This window comes from Miscanthus floridulus, chromosome 2 (genome assembly GCF_019320115.1).
Source record: "Miscanthus floridulus cultivar M001 chromosome 2, ASM1932011v1, whole genome shotgun sequence".
Taxonomy (NCBI): Eukaryota; Viridiplantae; Streptophyta; class Magnoliopsida; order Poales; family Poaceae; genus Miscanthus; species Miscanthus floridulus.
In genome coordinates this window covers 148,464,106-148,479,880 of record NC_089581.1, presented here as the reverse complement: position 1 = coordinate 148,479,880, position 15,775 = coordinate 148,464,106, and the positions used below count along the sequence as shown (strand labels likewise).

Here is a 15,775-nt window from a genome sequence, read left to right as displayed (position 1 = left end):
CTTCCAGCGTGTCTATTATTAGTGTTGATCCATTGTCACAACTATCTCGACCCTAATATCCTAGACAAACATAAGGTTGAGTGTAGGGTGTGCAAGTTGTTGTCCTTATGGTTTCCACATATCCTCTTTAATTTAATTATTAGTAATATTTTTTTCTAAAATACGGTCACTCAATTGACCATTTTTAGTTAATTATTAGCACTAGCTTTCTAACCTGTGACCGTATTTTAAAACAAGAGTACTAATAATTAAATTATAGATGGTCGTTGGAGACTCTTAGAGACACCAATTCACACAGCTAGTTGATCGGTTCGACATCCTTTTGTGAGTCTATTGTTTATGACATATGTGGTGAAATATAGTTGCTGTACTATTGAATTTTGGGTTGGAGAAAATAGGGTACCCATTACATGGGTAATAACTAATAAGGCATTGGAACATGTTGATCTGGACCAGTTGCTGTTAAGGACATCGCCCTATTGCAGATCTAGTGATAGGAGCTTTGCTAGTGCATCTCTACAGATACGGTCAACGTTGAGCTTGTTGCTTGACGTGTTCAGGGCTTCAGGCATGAGCCTTTTGAATCTTATATATTCCAATCTAATGTTCAGTTGGAAAAATGATCCACTGTAGTGACACAGATTCAAAAGTTGCAATCCGTTTAGGGGTTGTCTGCTTCTCTGGAACTTTGCCAAGAATATACATTAGCAGCCGCACTTGTTCTGTGTCACCTGTCGCGGCTTTCTTAGCGTTCGTCTTGCCAAGATTTCCCACATATTTATCCTTACGAAGATTTCCAAAATTTACAACAATATGTTCTACGTAAGATGCAAGAGTACACCTCAACAATACCAGCCAACTTACTACACCATTTTCCATTAAACCACTTGCGGAACATGGGAGACAGGGAAGATACAAAATATCCCAGCACCTGATCGGTTTTAGCATCAGAAAAGAGAAAGCAACACAGGTTGGCAGCTAACTACAACACGTGTTTGAAAGGTCGTGAGCACTGATCAGTTAACTTATGTATAAGTATGTCTCTTTCCATAATATGAGAAGACGGTATCTGTATATTGCCACACCGGCATCTTTATTTTTCAGACTACTGAACACGCTTTCAGCAGCTGTACATCGTACATGGACCACAGAAAATGTCATCAGCAGCCTACAGCTTTGATGGTGTTTTAGAACTCCGGCCCTGGATGAATTTCTGCATATTCGCGAATTGCTCCTTTGTCATTCCATTGTAATAGTTGTGACCTCTTTCCTGAAATTGGAACAGTAAAGATATGAGCTTATGCATTTTCTGAATATAGCCTCGTCAGTGAAATAGACACGATGTAGGAAATCTGTACTAATTTCTATTGATAATACCAATAGAATGCCATAGACCACACCTGGCTTTCAGGATCAACCAACAGCTAGTAAAAACAAATATTCAGCTCGAATTTTTGCCCAGTATCACCAAAAGAGAAGTGAAGTGTCCGTTGTTAAGGTCCCTGGGGATGTTTGATGAACATTTCCTATGGAGCACCCATAGTTTTCCAATGATATATACGCATTTGTAGTTAAACTACCACACAAGATCAGCTAAAATAGATAATTTTATTTAAAAAACGTTAGCATGCAAGTAAAATGTACCAGAAAATGTACAGGCACGAACCTTCTCAAGTGCTTGAGCATGTTCCAAATCCAGCTTAAACCCATCATTTATAACCGATTTGTATAATACAACTAATTTGCGGTTGTTCCTCGCAATAGCCTCGGCAACCTCTATTGCCTTACTCAGCACCTCATTGTCATCCACGACGTGATTAACAAGCCCCCACCTCTCTGCCATTTCAGCAGTAACAGGCATGCAAGTTAGTGACACTTCCCTTGCTCTGTTCGGCCCAATGATGCGAGAAAGCTTCTGTGAAAGACCCCAAGAAGGAAATATCCCAAACCTACATCACAAGACCAGATATTAATTAGAGCACAACAGTGACGTGAAGAATAAGGTACTGAGTAATGATCTGGAGAACAAGACCAGGTTGGCATAAATAAATTGAAGTGGAAAGGTACTGAGTAATGATCTGGAGAACAAGCGCAGTGCGCAGTGTTTCAGTGCTCTGGCCAAAGCTGAAAAGCACAATACTACAGCTTCTGTGGAACTATGTTCAGGCAATCTTGTGTTCTACTACAAAATTACCAAACAAAAACACCGAAAGCTCTAGTTTTCCAACCAAGCTTCCGTGTATCCCAAAGTTCCAAACACCGAATTTTTTCGCTACCGCCTAGCTGAAAACTAATAATTGAGTAAACTAACAAAGAGTGCCTCTAATTGTCATCCTAGTCGCGAGAGCAGCTAAGTTATAACACTTTACTGATTCGAGCATATCGTGATCTGTATGAAGTGGAGGACGATAGACGTACTTGGCGTGGGTGTCCAGGAACTTGGCGGAGCGTCCGGCGACGAGGATGTCGCAAGCTAGGGCGATCTCGAACCCGGCGGTGACGGCGAACCCGGCGATGGCGCCGACGATGGGCTTCCGGCAGAGCTCCATCTGCGCGACGGGGTCAGTGGCGACGTCCTTCACGTCGCCCTTGAACACCTCCTCCGCCGCCGTCAGGTCCACCCCGGAGCAGAACGCGCGACCGCGGCCCGCAAGCACCACCGCTGCCACGGCGTCGTCGGCGCCCAGCCGCCGGAACGCAGCCGCCAGGGAGATCATCATGGGCTTCGTCAGCGCGTTGAGCGCCGCCGGCCGGTTGATGGTCACCACGGCAACCGGAGATCCCGGCCTCGCCGGCTCCACCTCAATAAGGTCGCCGGAGTCCGGTGATGCGGCGACCATTCGGTCTGATTGGGTTTGGGTTAGCGTCTCGGGTTGGTGTACCGGAGTTCGGGGGTACGGGTACCTTGTGGGCCTGTGCCTCTATGCTCCTGCTAGCGGCCACTTTTGACTTGCCTTCTCGCCTGGAATGGATCACACTACGCATGGATCCCACATGGGACAACACTACTCAGTAGCATCCAAATCATGTCCTTCATGTTTTGTGAATTTTATTCGTTTATATATACATTATATTATTATTAACATATTATATAACTGATGAATAAATTATAATTAGCAAATATATCCATACGTTACAACGGAACTTATATCCTACGTTATATGTTTTAATATGCTTTAAAATCGGACTCTATAATACAGTTAGACACACGCTATTATAACTCATATAAGCATGTGTCACGAGGAGTTTAAGTTACGAACAAGACAATAGATCAATTAAACAACTCTAGTATCTAATTCATCACGGTCGTCGGTTCATGTGTTGCACCGAGACAAGATTAAAAATATGGTAAGATTAAGAATTTTTGCACACAAGTGTGATGCATGCGGTTGGCTGGCTCAGATGGTGCAGACATAGCGGTCACCGGAGAGAGGGATATTTAATTTTTTGCTCTTTGGATGGCACTCCTTCAAAACTCATTGTTAGAATGACACCTACATTGTTGCCACCATTGAGATAAGCTTTGTTCGGTTTTTTACTAATTTTTACCGATGTGACAAACCATATGTGCCTACTATGGTAGAAACGCCATGCGAAAAGACCTAGATGCCAATGTAAATGGTCTAGGTATGGACTGGTTTGAAAAAAAATCCAACTATCACGAGGCAGGGTCTGTTCGGCTGATCCACTTTTGGATGATTTCGGCTAATTTTGAATGATTCAATAGTATTCTATAGGAGAGAATAAGCTGAAACAAGCTGAAAGTAGAATAGCCGAACAAGATTAATGATAACAATTGTTGACTGATGACTTGACGTCAGATTGAAGGTCAGCACTAATCCACAAAAGGTCGCTTGGAGCTACACGAAGACCATGCTGGAGATATCGAGGACCATGTGATGTAAAGGCTCAACAATATGGAGAGATGAGAAACAAAGGATGTGAGAAGTGGAGAAGATGAAAGACAAGTGCAAGACAAAAAGGTATGATACAGAGCTTCGTCTTTCACCAACCATGTGTTGATCAAAGAAGTGCAAATGGCCGAGTTGATAGGTTAGATAGTCGTACTATAAATAGCAGAAAATCATGTTGCTAATGCGATTATCTAGTTCCACTTGAATAGAGCTACAGTGAGTGTTTAACAGCTAGTTTATTGTGTGGGGGTATAAATAAAGGCTTTGAACGGGCTTAGCCAGTTAGGGCGTGATGGGTTGCTTTGGTGAGGGGGAGCCGGTCCAGAATGGTGAGATGCATGCTCAAACCGTGCACTCAGTCGTGTTTGATTGTCTTTGTTGTTGGTTCAGTATTAGATGAGATCTTGTTTGGTTGCATGCATGGATGGGAGTTTTGAGTGTATGATACATGGGTCCCTGCGCCATGCTTGAATCAAGACACCATGTATGGAGGGGAAAGTGGAAATTGAGAAGACGAAGTCTTACGGGATGGAGGAGGGCAGATGAATGAAAGGATACAGGCAAAAGGTACGAGGAGTACAACCAAACAAGCCGCATGAATAAGGTCAGACATCAAAACGATGCATGAACGGTCCGATTTAATCAACCAATCACGCCCTTAGCCACTCTCTACCCCCTTCGGATATCGGAATTAAATTGTATGGACCTGGTCCATTCACTCTCCAATGCACCCCTTACGGATGGATGACACGTGGCACATTTCTATAGCGTCTACAGGTCAGTATTTTTTATGAGAATTACAGGTCAGTAAATGAGCAGCCCCCAAATCCGTCTCCTTCCTCCTCCTAAATCCGGCCCATCTTATTCGCCAAAAAAAAAAGATTCAGCCCATCTCTCCACCTCCGTCTGGCTCTGCCGCGCTCGACGGCGGCGCACGCGCACCGCGCCGCGCCTCCTCCGGGCTCCGCCCCGCTCGGCTATCGCGACGTCCCCGGCGGCGATACCGTGCTTCACCTCGCGCTCCGTCTCAGGCTGCCCTCCCTGGCATCCTCCGCGCGCAGCATCTAGCCACCTGGGCTAAGCTCCGGCGTCGGGCGCCCGCCCTATCCGGCGCGCTGCCCCGAGTTGGCCACGCGCGGTTGCCATCACAGCCCATCCGCAACGAGCAAAAGAGGCGCGGGCGACGGTACAGCTAGCGGCGATTGCGGGTGCCTCAGGAGTCAGGAATACCTTGCTGTGCAGTCGTGTATTCGTGCCCACCTTCTAAACCCATGAACCCCTTCTGCAGGCCGCAGCCTATTCCACTACCGACGCCCCCAAACGAATCGACCGCATCGATGCTGTCGATCACCGGAGGTGGGCGCGGGGGGCTCTTCTCGGTGCACCGGGGCGCGCTCTGGTGGCTCCGCCGTTGCCACAGCCCGCTCTTCTCGACACTAGCCGGCGGCGGAGGCCGGGGCGACGCGCCGCATCTGCCCGTACTCATCGTCGGAGCTGGTCCCGTTGGGCTCGTCCTCTCCTTCCTCCTCACCAAATTCGGTAAGAACCTCGTGCCACTTGCTCATCGATGTTCCCAATTAGCGCTTCTGATGTAGGCGAGCTGAGCGAAAGTTCATGGGACAAATGTGATAAACCAAGTCTCCTCTCAAGTGTCGTGTGCTAATTGGATTCGACGAGCTCAGTGGCTTCGACTTTGGTAGAAGTCACGGAAATTCTTGTGAATAACGAGCAACCATTGATGCAGTTGTTTTATTCAAATCTTGTAGGGATCAAATGCGCGGTGATAGAGAAGAATGTGGAGTTTACTAGGCACCCACGAGCGCACTTCATCAACAACCGCACAATGGAGGTGTGTACTTTAACTTCGCCATTTTGACTAGTGTGTGTTGTTTGGGCGGTGCTTTCACGGATGACTGGCATTTTCAGATCTTCCGCAAGTTGGATGGTTTGGCCGGGGACATTGAGAGGTCCCAGCCACCAGTAGATTTGTGGAGGAAGTTCGTCTACTGTACTTCACTCTCCAGTTCCGTCCTTGGATCGGTTGATCACATGAAACAGGAAGGCCAGTTCAGTTCTTCTCATGTCGAGTGCTTGATGTCTTGCACCTCGCCGTGTATGTCTTCTGACAAGTATTTTTGGCAGATTTTGACAAGGTCATTAGTCCTATATCCGTTGCACATTTCTCGCAGTACAAGTTAGTCGAGTTGCTACTGAAGAAGCTTGAAGGAATTGGTTTCCGGACATGCTTTCCTGGTGATATTGGTAACTCAACGCAAGATCTGGTGCTGGAAAGCAAGATACTGATGGGACACGAGTGCACATCCCTTCAGCAGACTGATGAGGGCATTCTGGTTGGAGTGTCAGCTAACAATGTGGGGAGGATAATAGAGAGAAAGTTACACTGTGGTCTTCTTCTAGGGACAGATGGCGCAAGAAGTACAGTGCGTGAATTGGCAGGTATATCTATGGAAGGTGAAAGGGACTTGCAGAAACTAGTCAGTGTGCATTTTCTTAGCAGAGATCTAGGCAGGTATTTGTCCAGTCAGAGGCCAGGGATGCTGTTCTTCGTTTTTAATCCAGGCGCAATTGGTGTACTAGTTGCACATGACCTGGAGAATGGGGAATTTGTATTGCAGGTACTCCAACGATGTTAGATAGATTTAACTTTTAAGATGTTCGAAAATTGTATATTTCTCATGTGTATTAATATTACTTTTATTATTTTCAGGTTCCATTTTATCCTCCTCAGCAGATGTTTGAAGATTTCAGCGCTAAGGTGGATCTCATTCTAACATCTTTCTTGCTTCTAGTTTATAAGCTACTAAAATTCTATGTTCTGCGTCCAACTGTGTTTCAGCATTTGTTTTATGAAATTCTTGTACTGTACTGTTCTTCTAACAATTTATTCCTAAATTTGAATCTGGTATGCATGGGTGAATTGACAGTGTAAATTTCATGGGTATATGCACATCTACCCCTGCTTAAATCTCAAGTTTCGTCATGATTCTAGGTATGTGAGCAAATTATTGTCAAATTAGTTGGATGGGAGCCAGCAGATGTTCATGTTTTAGACATAAAACCATGGGCAATGCATGCTGAAGTTGCAGAGAAGTACATCTGCTGCAACAATCGAGTAATCCTTTCTGGTGATGCTGCTCACCGTTTTCCTCCTGCCGGTGGTTTTGGTTAGTGATTTACTTTGTTAATTTTTCTTACTATATGGATATGAAGTCCAAAAATCAGAAACATGCATATTCCGATTTCTTTACAGGAATGAACACTGGTGTCCAGGATGCACATAATTTGGCGTGGAAATTGGGCTTGCTGCTGAATGGTGTCGCCTCACCATCAATATTACAAAGTTATGAGTCAGAGCGCCGGCCTGTTAGATTCTTCTCACAAGCTTTCTGTTCATCCAATGTCAATTTCTCTACTATTAAATTATAGAATTAATTTAGTCTGATACAATTGCTTGCTTATTGCAGGTTGCAATTTTCAATACAAAACTTAGCGTGGAGAACTTCAAGGCAGCTATGTCTATTCCTGCGACCCTTGGCCTTGGTCCAACTATTGCAAACTCAGGTAAATGTCCTGCTCCTTCCTGAAGGCAGTAGACATTTTGTTGTTTTTTAATTTCATTGTAGATGTTGACAACAGATGCAAGTATGCAACTATAAGCTACCCTGCAATTTTCCCATCATCATTCTGGTTTATATACTGTTTACACACATTTTCAGTGCATCAAGTTATAAATAGAAGCCTCGGATCAATCATTCCGAGAAATGTACAGAAGGCAGTTCTGGAAGGATTGTTTTCCCTTGGTCGGGCACAAGTCTCAGACTATATCCTGAATGAGAAAAATCCCCTTGGGTCCTTGAGACTATCAAGATTGAGATGTATTCTTGATGAAGGCAAAAGTCTTCAGCTGCAGTTCCCTGCAGAGGATCTTGGCTTCTAGTAAGACCCTTTACAACCGAGTGTTCCTAGAAAAACAACCTGTTCTTTATTTCTTTCAGCTATGTTGATGGGACATGAGTGGATTTCATTAATCTGGCCATCTTATCAGAATGCTGAAAAATATGTAAATTTTCTTTTGTCTATCTCACTTCTGCCTTCAGCTATGAAGAAGGTGCCCTTGTTCCTGAAGCTAGTTGTGAGAAGACTCAGGAAGGAGGAAAACTACAGCATTCTAAGAGGGCATCAAGGGAGTACATCCCATCTGCTAAGGTTGGTTCACGGCTTCCCCACATGCTAGTAAGAGGACTGTCTGCTTCAAGTGAGGTTTGTCCCTTAGACACCTGATTGGTACACATGTTTTAGCTATCCCTTCTACTGCTGCTTACATTGCGACTGTGGTGGATTCTTAAAGGGTGTGTTCTCAACACTGGACCTGGTGAGTGGGGATAAACTCGAGTTTGTTCTCATCATTGCACCAGTGAAAGAGTCATACGAGATTGCCCGTGCCACCCTCAAGGTAGTAGACGAGCTTAAGCTATCAGCCAAAGTATGCATAATGTGGCCAAGAGGTTCGATTGATGCTGAAGTGGAAGAGAGCAGATCTGAGTTGTCACCCTGGACAAACCATATCGATGTTGAGGAAGTACCTAGGGTGTCTGGTAGTTCATGGTGGGAGATGTGTCGGATTAGTAGGAAAAATGTCCTTTTGGTTAGGCCTGATGAGCACATAGCATGGCGAACAGAATCGGACAGGGTGAGGGACGCTGAATCAGAAATTAGGAGAGTCTTCTCTCATATTTTGTGCCTAAATAGCCACCAGGTGTAAGAATTTGTAAATTGCCTTTCATTTAGTGATTGGTTGACATACAACATCAGTGAATTAGCATAGCAAATCATTATATTTGACATTTGACAAGTTACTCACTAAAACCAAATTTGGACTGAATTCTGACAGACCAGATGACTGCGCTTTTAGTTTAATCGTGAACCAGTGAGAGAAATCATGTAAAGTATTGCTGCTCGTTTAATTTAGTGGCGCATTATTTTTCCTCCTCATATGACTGCGCAGCGCTTACCATTTGTGTGATTCCCATTGATTGTCTCTTGCTGCACGGAGGTCAAGCTGGACGCTCAGGTCAGGTTATCATGAGTTCATGACGATGCTGGGCGACACCTGACTTCGGAGATGAGACCAGGTCTTCTCTTCTCCTGTTCAATTGGCGGTTTCCTATGGTTTTACGATGGAACCAAAGTACCAAACTGATCCTCATCCGATGCATTTCATACCTCCAATCATCCAGAAACTTTTTTTTTTTGGTTTAACCGCCGAACATGTCGCAAGTTCACGTCGCAAGAAGAGGTGAAATGGAAAACTAGAACGAACAGAAATACTCTCCTAAACAAAGAAGAACGGCGCGCACGAGATACCATCATAGTACATACATTCCTACCTACCTAGTAGCTAGTAAAAGTACGAAAAATGATGTTACACCGAAGAAGGCCCAATCACTGCAAACTAATCTCTTTGAGGGAAAAAATGAATCCAAACTACTCCGTAATAAGCAGCTGGCTGTAGCCGTAGCACCGGCTGGTGATATCCATCCACCGGTTGAGTTCAGGTGCTGATGAGCTGGCGCACGTTGACCGGCGAGACGTCCTCGGGCCCGCCGTCGAGGATCCGGCGGGCGATGAGCGCGTTGGCGGCCTCGCTGGGGTGGTAGGGGTCCCAGAACACGTACTTGGACCTGTCCGCGCAGTACCGCGACGTCGGCCCGCACGGCACCAGCCCGCCGAACCGCCCGCCCACGTAGCAGCACGCCGAGTCCGCCACCTCGAACCCTGCACGACACGAGCACAGCAGATTAGAATCCGAATCCCCATATGAGTTGTGATTTAGACTAGGGCCTAGTTTAGATCACCTCCAAATTTCAAGTTTTTTCACTCTCTCTCCATCATATCAATTTTTAGCCGTTTGCATGGAGCATTAAATGTAGGTAAAAAAAATAACTAATTACACAGTTTAGTTCGAAATCACGAGATAAATCTTTTGAGCTTAATTGGTCTACGATTAGACAATATTTACCAAATTAGACGAAAGCGCTACTATTCATCGGGTTGAAATTTTTTGCAATCTAAACGTGGCCTAGATCGAGTAGCCCGGTACCGTGGGATCTGTAGTTGGCGATGATGTCGGAGAAGATGTGGTAGACGTCGGCGTAGACGAAGCGCGAGCCGGGGAGGGTGGCGCCCAGCTCGTCCACCAGGGCCCTGAGCCGCCGGTTGAAGGCCTGCGCCAGCTGGTTCGGGAACTCGGCGCAGGCCGTGCCGGCCGACGGGTTCGTCTCCCTCTGGTACGGGATGCAGCCGATCGGCCCCACGTTCACCACCACGATCTTGCGGGCGTCCAGGAGGTACAGCCTCTGTAAACGCACGGCAAACCACGGGTAACAACGCATTGCCATTGCGAGATGCCTGACGGCGGTTGCCCAGCTGCAAGCGAGAGAAGCTTACGGTGAGCTGCTGGCGGTACTTGGCGATCATGGCGCTGATGAAGGCGACCGGCGGCGTCGTTACGCGCTGCGGCACGGAGAAGATGGGCGTGAGGTAGTTGTTGATGAAGTCGTTGGAGCCCATGGTGACCGAGAAGAGCGCGCCCCGCAGCAGGCTCACCGCCTCCACCTCACCGTGCCGCGCGATCAGGTCGTGCCGGCTGTTCGCGTAGTTGTCGATCTGGGCGTCCAGGTTCAGGCGCCCACCCTGTCCAAGGCAGATCAAACACATACTATCAGCAACAGCTCGCGTTAAGGGCTTAAGGCAACCACATTATCTGTGTCTATCTCCCATTCAAAATGATTTATTTTTGTACGTACTAGGAGTAAAAGCTTATCACTGATGACAAGTTATCGTAGGGAACAGTGAAACAGTAAAACGACAGCATTTTTGTACGGTAACGCAAGCATGCAGCAATTCGTTATTTGTTATTTCCTCTGTTTCAAATCATAAGGTGCTTTGACTTTTTTGATACATTTATTTTACTATACATATGTTTAGATAAATAACAAAATAGATGAGCCAAATAAGTCAAAGCGACTTATAGGCCTCGTTCGGCTGGCAGAATTTTAGCTGAAACTGAAACACTGTTCTAGCTGAATTTGTTGTGAGAGAAAAACACTGTTTCGGCTGAAAAAGAAGCCGAACAAACCGAATATAGGGTAAGCCGAACGGAGCCTGTAATTTGGAATGGAGAGAGTAGCTCTGTATTTCACGCTATAGAGAAGTTTTTGGGAACTAACTCATGCAGATGCGATGATCAAGTTACGGGAGAACAAGCTAAGCATTGGGGTAGAACATAAGCATTTCACACAACAGATTTGGTGGAGGCCATGTACTGACGAAGATACTGCCGGTTTGGTTGAGGATGCCTCCGCCGCCGGACGCGTAGTTGACGCCTCTCATCACGGCATCCCCCGTGGTCTCCGGGGCCATGTACGGCGGCACGAACCCTCCATGTCCCATCTCTTGCCCTGAAACATCATCCAAAGGAAAAGGGTGGAGAAATTCAGGAGGCAATCAACTGGCAGGCGATGCAATGCAGTGTACGAGTAACATAACATGAAAGATCAGGCAAAGAGACTGAGTGCGCATGTCACCTAGGATGTCGATGATGGTCCGGCCGTTCGTGTACCGGCCGGTGGGCTGGTGGCCGAAGAAGTCGATGCCGTTCGGTGGGTAGTTGGCCTTGGACAGGGACACGATGTAGTTGTTGTTGCCGGCGTCGACGAGCGAGTCGCCGAAGATGAAGTTCGGCGGCATGCCGGCGCCGCCGGCAACGCGGGTACGAGCGAGCACGGCGAGGCAGCCCAGTAGTAGAGCGAGACGAGACGCCAGTCTAGGCCGATGCTCGTGCGGCCGACGCATCGATCGATGAGGCAAGTGTGTCACGTATGCTCTGGGAGTGGGAGACATCAAGCGTGAGGTGTGTGTGTGTGCTGGGGGGGGGGGGGGGGGGGGGGGGGCTGCCTTCCCCTAGTGGAAAGCTTCCGTTTGAGTGTTTCGCAGCGGGGAGGAAATGATAGAAGCCTGGAAGTTGGTTGCGGTGGAGGAAGCAACCCGCTGGAAGTTGGTTGCGGTGGAGGAGAAGGTTGATGGCGAGGGAAGAAAAGCTTTGCCTGCTTATATAGCACGAGAAACAGAATAAGCTGCCGTTTGAGTGTTTCGCAGCGGGGAGGAAATGATAGAAGCCTGGAAGTTGGTTGCGGTGGAGGAGAAGGTTGATGGCGAGGGAAGAAAAGCTTTGCCTGCTTATATAGCACGAGAAACAGAATCTAAGCCTAGTTGGTTTGTGCTTGTTTGTTTTATAAGCCGTACTTTTTTAGTCAACGAATAGTATTTTTCTCTCACGACAAATTAATCAACAATACTTTCAACCATGACTTATCAGCCAAACAAGCCCAAACAAACTGGACGAGCTCTAAGTGGCCGCAGAAAAAATAATGCAGACAGCTGAGTCACTGAGACGATAGATAGAAAAAAAAACTAACAGAAATAGGCTTTGATGCTTGCAAGTAGGAGTAGTACCGATTGCTCTCCAAATATACCACAGATGGCAGAGAGAGGTTTAAACCGAGAACAAATGTACGCAAAGAAAGCCACCAAGAAACCGAGACTGACGGGGAGGAAAGACTGCGTGACCTGCGAAGGTCGTTGCGAGCAGCATTATATGAAAACCACACATGGCATTGTTTTCGCATGACGGGTAAGTATTATACACGTACACGGTACACGTCTAAATCCGACCGTCCGGCATTGAATATTTGAGTGGTTGCCTGTTGCTGATCTCTCAAGCCTTCATCAGCGCGGCCGCGGCCCGTGAACGCTCTCGGCACCGGGACGGACGGTGACAGAATTCGGCTTCTCACGCCCTGCAGTCCGTGCCTCTGGCTTCCGCATTTGGCGCATCGCATTATAGTGACTGCATTTAGGAGCGTCTGTGCATGGCCTTGGCCTGACGAGCATTCATTCCATTTTCCCATTTCTGGAGCGCGAAGCGGGGCAGCGCTGCCAGCGGCAGGTCTCGAGCACTGGAGGCCCTGGATTGGACATGATCCGAAGCAGCAGATGCCCGGGCTGCTGTTTATGTCACTGCCTGCACAGATCTACTACAGGTCCCGATAAGTAAATAGCAGATCTACTTCTTGTCTTGGAAATCAAACGGAGGTTTCAATCTTGCAGGGACGCCATTTACTCTGCTATTTACTGCCTCGCGGCATGATGCTCGATGCAAGTTGTTGCGCTTGCACCATGGTCCACCGTAAAAATTCGTACTACTAGCGTCTTTGCTTGAAGTCGAATCAAAGAAAATGGAATCCCTGACCCCTGTTCTCGAAATAGAGCAGCAAAGCACGCGATCGAGAAGCCATACGCGGACCGCGGTACGCCCATACCAGTGGCTCGACCGGTATCATGTAGTGTACCGTAAAAGAACTCTCGAACTGTTTGGTTCAGGTAGTGGTAACGTAAATGGAAATGGAATCAAATAGCAGTGTAATGGGAAGCGTGTGATCATACGCTTTTCGGCTGATGGTTTTTTTTTTGGCTATGCTATTTTATTATGAGAGAAAAATATTATGGCATAGCTGATAAGTTCAAATGAACAGACTGATATAGGCCTTTGTTGTTTCACGTTTGACGCTCTGTTCGCTTGGCTTATAAGCCATACTTTTTCAGCCAACGAACAATATTTTTTTCTCACAACAAATCAGTCAACATACTTTCAGTCATGACTTATCAGCCAAGCCAACTGGGCATGGATTTGAATTGCATTCACATGTTGAGGATAATCATTATATGTCAGTAAAAAAACAAACATATGTAACGGTAATGCATTACTCTACGTAATGAAGTTGCCTTACATTTCAGAGAGCCAAACAGTATCTCTTTTGTTTTCCTAAGAATGAGGTTTAGAAATTGACTCATGTTGAGAGAAGAAAAAAAAGCAACGACCGTTAGTCAAAGCTGGCTTGCTTTCGTCCGGTTCGGCAGGACTTACTACTGCTACGACTTATTTATAGGACTGATTTGTTATGAGGGAATAACATTGTTTCTATGACTGAAAACTAGGATTAATTCTGGCTGATGAGCTCAAACGAAAAGGGCCATTGTTGCAGCCTCGCAGGTGATTCAACTCTCGAGGCAGTGGCAGGCGAACATGTCGCGCAGTGGCAAAGCTCCTGTGGCGGGAGCTGGCCGGCCGGGGTTCGAACCCCGGTTCTGCACCGCTTGCTTCGTGCAAGCAAATAATTTTCTGTTGCCTCACACGCGAATGTTTCATAATAAGTCAGGGTAAGGTAACATGCTCGTCACGCTCGAAGCCGGTTGACTTCGAGTACTCACAGATACTCCAACTTGTACTTAAAAACTCTCGAGGCAGTGGCATCATTCCCTTACACTGCGATGGTTGGTTGCTATTGCTTCACGACCTCTTTCTTTCAGAATTTCATACTCCCTCTGTCTAGAAAAATACAACTACAGATTACGTGCCAGCAAAAGCAGTTCACGTTTGGCCAAATTTCTAGTGAATACTATTCACATTTACCGCTCCAAAAGAATTTATTATAAAAATACATTTCATAATTAATCTAATGATATTTATTTGATATCATAAATATTAATTTTTTTATCTATAATTGATCGAACTTAGGATACTAAACTATGACATTATGCTAGAATTACATTTTTTTTTGGACGAAGGGAGTATTTCACCTTCATTCTAAAAAAAATATAATTATATCATTGTGCCAAAAAAGTAGTCAATCTCTCATGCAATGTTTTATAGTCTCGCCTTCAACCTCTAGCGTAGCTGCTGCTTTGCGTCACTTGTGCATGGTCGTCTCCACCACCATCTCTTCTTCGAGCGTCCCCTGTGGTGACATGGCCAGTTATCCGCCCACTGCCTTCAAATAGTCGCCTTGTTTTTCAGCAGTACTTTTCAACGAAGAAACGATATTTTTCTCTCACAATAAATTAGTATCAGCAGCAGTCAAAATTTAGGGAAACCCGCAACAGGGCCAATGTTAGAAATCTTATCTTTGTTGGCACAAAAATAATTAATAAATTACAATTGTCTCTATGGTCAGGTAAGAACGAAAATATGATCTATGTTGCTACAAAGACAATTAATAAATTACAATTGTTATTTCTATAGTATACAAGGACAAAAATCTAATATGTGTTGGCATAAAAACAATTAACAAATTATAATTGTTTCTATAGTTAAACAAGGGCAAAAATCTATAAGAGTAAAATGCACTGGAGGAGTGTTATTTGGGTCATCAACTTTTAAAATATATTTTTGGTCCCTAAACTTTCTATATTGTGTATTGCAGATCCATAACTGTTTAGTTGCTTAGTTTTCATTGAACCCCTTCACTTGAATAACTCCCTCCCAAAATAGCCCTCATGGGCGCTGGCAGCCACGCCATTGCTCAGCGAGTGTGCAGTCGGTCGCACAGGCCAGCCACACCGCCGTGCCAGGCCAACTGGCGGCAGCGTGGCGTAGGCGCCTGGGCCAGCCAAGGCGTGCTAGCGGTCGGTCGGTCGTTCGCACGGGGCAGCCATGCGCGCCACTAGTCCAGGCCTGCTACACCACCGCTAGCCGAGCGGGAGCCTAGGCGGGCGGGCTGCTCAGCCAGACAGCCATGCCGCCACTGGCCACGCATGACTCTGCTGTAATTCCTCAAGATGGGGGTGGAGCGGGTCGCTCCAGCGGTTCATTAAACCGTTCCAAAAAAAACTAATCAGATGGGCCCCTAATACAACCCATAACACACCAGAGGTGAACCACCCAAACCAAGGCCCCGTTCGCTTGGAGAAATTCTGGAGGAATCTGAATGAATCTGTAGAAA

General features: G+C 46.2%; 3 protein-coding genes across 5 annotated transcripts; 1 reads left to right on the top strand and 2 right to left on the bottom strand.

Annotated features, from left to right (window-relative positions):
- Window positions 1-1,008: 1,008 nt before the first annotated feature.
- Window positions 1,009-2,938, bottom strand: LOC136540049 (probable enoyl-CoA hydratase 1, peroxisomal). Its single transcript, XM_066532033.1, has 3 exons — window positions 2,419-2,938; window positions 1,667-1,949; window positions 1,009-1,270 (listed from the first exon to the last, which is right to left on the bottom strand). Exons 1-3 carry the CDS (start codon window positions 2,838-2,840, stop codon window positions 1,169-1,171), a joined length of 807 nt encoding a protein of 268 aa, XP_066388130.1. The 5' UTR covers window positions 2,841-2,938; the 3' UTR covers window positions 1,009-1,168.
- A 1,854-nt stretch (window positions 2,939-4,792) lies between these two features.
- Window positions 4,793-8,856, top strand: LOC136540047 (uncharacterized). 3 transcript variants are annotated; one of them, XM_066532032.1, is made up of 12 exons: window positions 4,793-5,100; window positions 5,203-5,453; window positions 5,681-5,763; window positions 5,841-5,976; window positions 6,057-6,550; window positions 6,643-6,690; window positions 6,925-7,099; window positions 7,186-7,298; window positions 7,400-7,496; window positions 7,652-7,871; window positions 8,033-8,195; window positions 8,284-8,856. In XM_066532032.1, exons 2-12 carry the CDS (start codon window positions 5,252-5,254, stop codon window positions 8,695-8,697), a joined length of 2,145 nt encoding a protein of 714 aa, XP_066388129.1. In that variant the 5' UTR covers window positions 4,793-5,100; window positions 5,203-5,251; the 3' UTR covers window positions 8,698-8,856. The 3 variants fall into 3 exon arrangements, with proteins under 3 accessions (XP_066388129.1, XP_066388128.1, XP_066388127.1); XM_066532031.1 differs by having other exon boundaries at window positions 4,793-5,122; XM_066532030.1 differs by having other exon boundaries at window positions 4,793-5,453.
- A 531-nt stretch (window positions 8,857-9,387) lies between these two features.
- On the bottom strand, window positions 9,388-11,789 carry LOC136540046 (GDSL esterase/lipase At4g16230-like). The gene is made up of 5 exons (XM_066532029.1): window positions 11,522-11,789; window positions 11,265-11,395; window positions 10,383-10,628; window positions 10,036-10,291; window positions 9,388-9,710 (listed from the first exon to the last, which is right to left on the bottom strand). Exons 1-5 carry the CDS (start codon window positions 11,787-11,789, stop codon window positions 9,487-9,489), a joined length of 1,125 nt encoding a protein of 374 aa, XP_066388126.1. The 3' UTR covers window positions 9,388-9,486.
- Between the last annotated feature and the right edge of the window lie 3,986 nt (window positions 11,790-15,775).

What these genes read in the sequence shown, in the direction of transcription:
- LOC136540049 (XM_066532033.1), bottom strand. Translation starts at nt 2,840, where the DNA reads ATGGTCGCCGCATCACCGGACTCCGGCGACCTTATTGAGGTGGAGCCG. An exon ending in TTCCTGGACACCCACGCCAA is followed by an intron (nt 1,950 to 2,418) that starts GTACGTCTATCG and finishes CTTGTGATGTAG; the next exon opens with GTTTGGGATATTTCCTTCTT. An exon ending in ATGCTCAAGCACTTGAGAAG is followed by an intron (nt 1,271 to 1,666) that starts GTTCGTGCCTGT and finishes TTCCAATTTCAG; the next exon opens with GAAAGAGGTCACAACTATTA.
- LOC136540047 (XM_066532030.1), top strand. Translation starts at nt 5,186, where the DNA reads ATGAACCCCTTCTGCAGGCCGCAGCCTATTCCACTACCGACGCCCCCA. An exon ending in TCCTCCTGCCGGTGGTTTTG is followed by an intron (nt 7,100 to 7,185) that starts GTTAGTGATTTA and finishes ATTTCTTTACAG; the next exon opens with GAATGAACACTGGTGTCCAG. An exon ending in TCCAACTATTGCAAACTCAG is followed by an intron (nt 7,497 to 7,651) that starts GTAAATGTCCTG and finishes ACACATTTTCAG; the next exon opens with TGCATCAAGTTATAAATAGA.
- LOC136540046 (XM_066532029.1), bottom strand. Translation starts at nt 11,789, where the DNA reads ATGCGTCGGCCGCACGAGCATCGGCCTAGACTGGCGTCTCGTCTCGCT. An exon ending in GACCATCATCGACATCCTAG is followed by an intron (nt 11,396 to 11,521) that starts GTGACATGCGCA and finishes ATGATGTTTCAG; the next exon opens with GGCAAGAGATGGGACATGGA. An exon ending in AGTACCGCCAGCAGCTCACC is followed by an intron (nt 10,292 to 10,382) that starts GTAAGCTTCTCT and finishes GTGCGTTTACAG; the next exon opens with AGGCTGTACCTCCTGGACGC.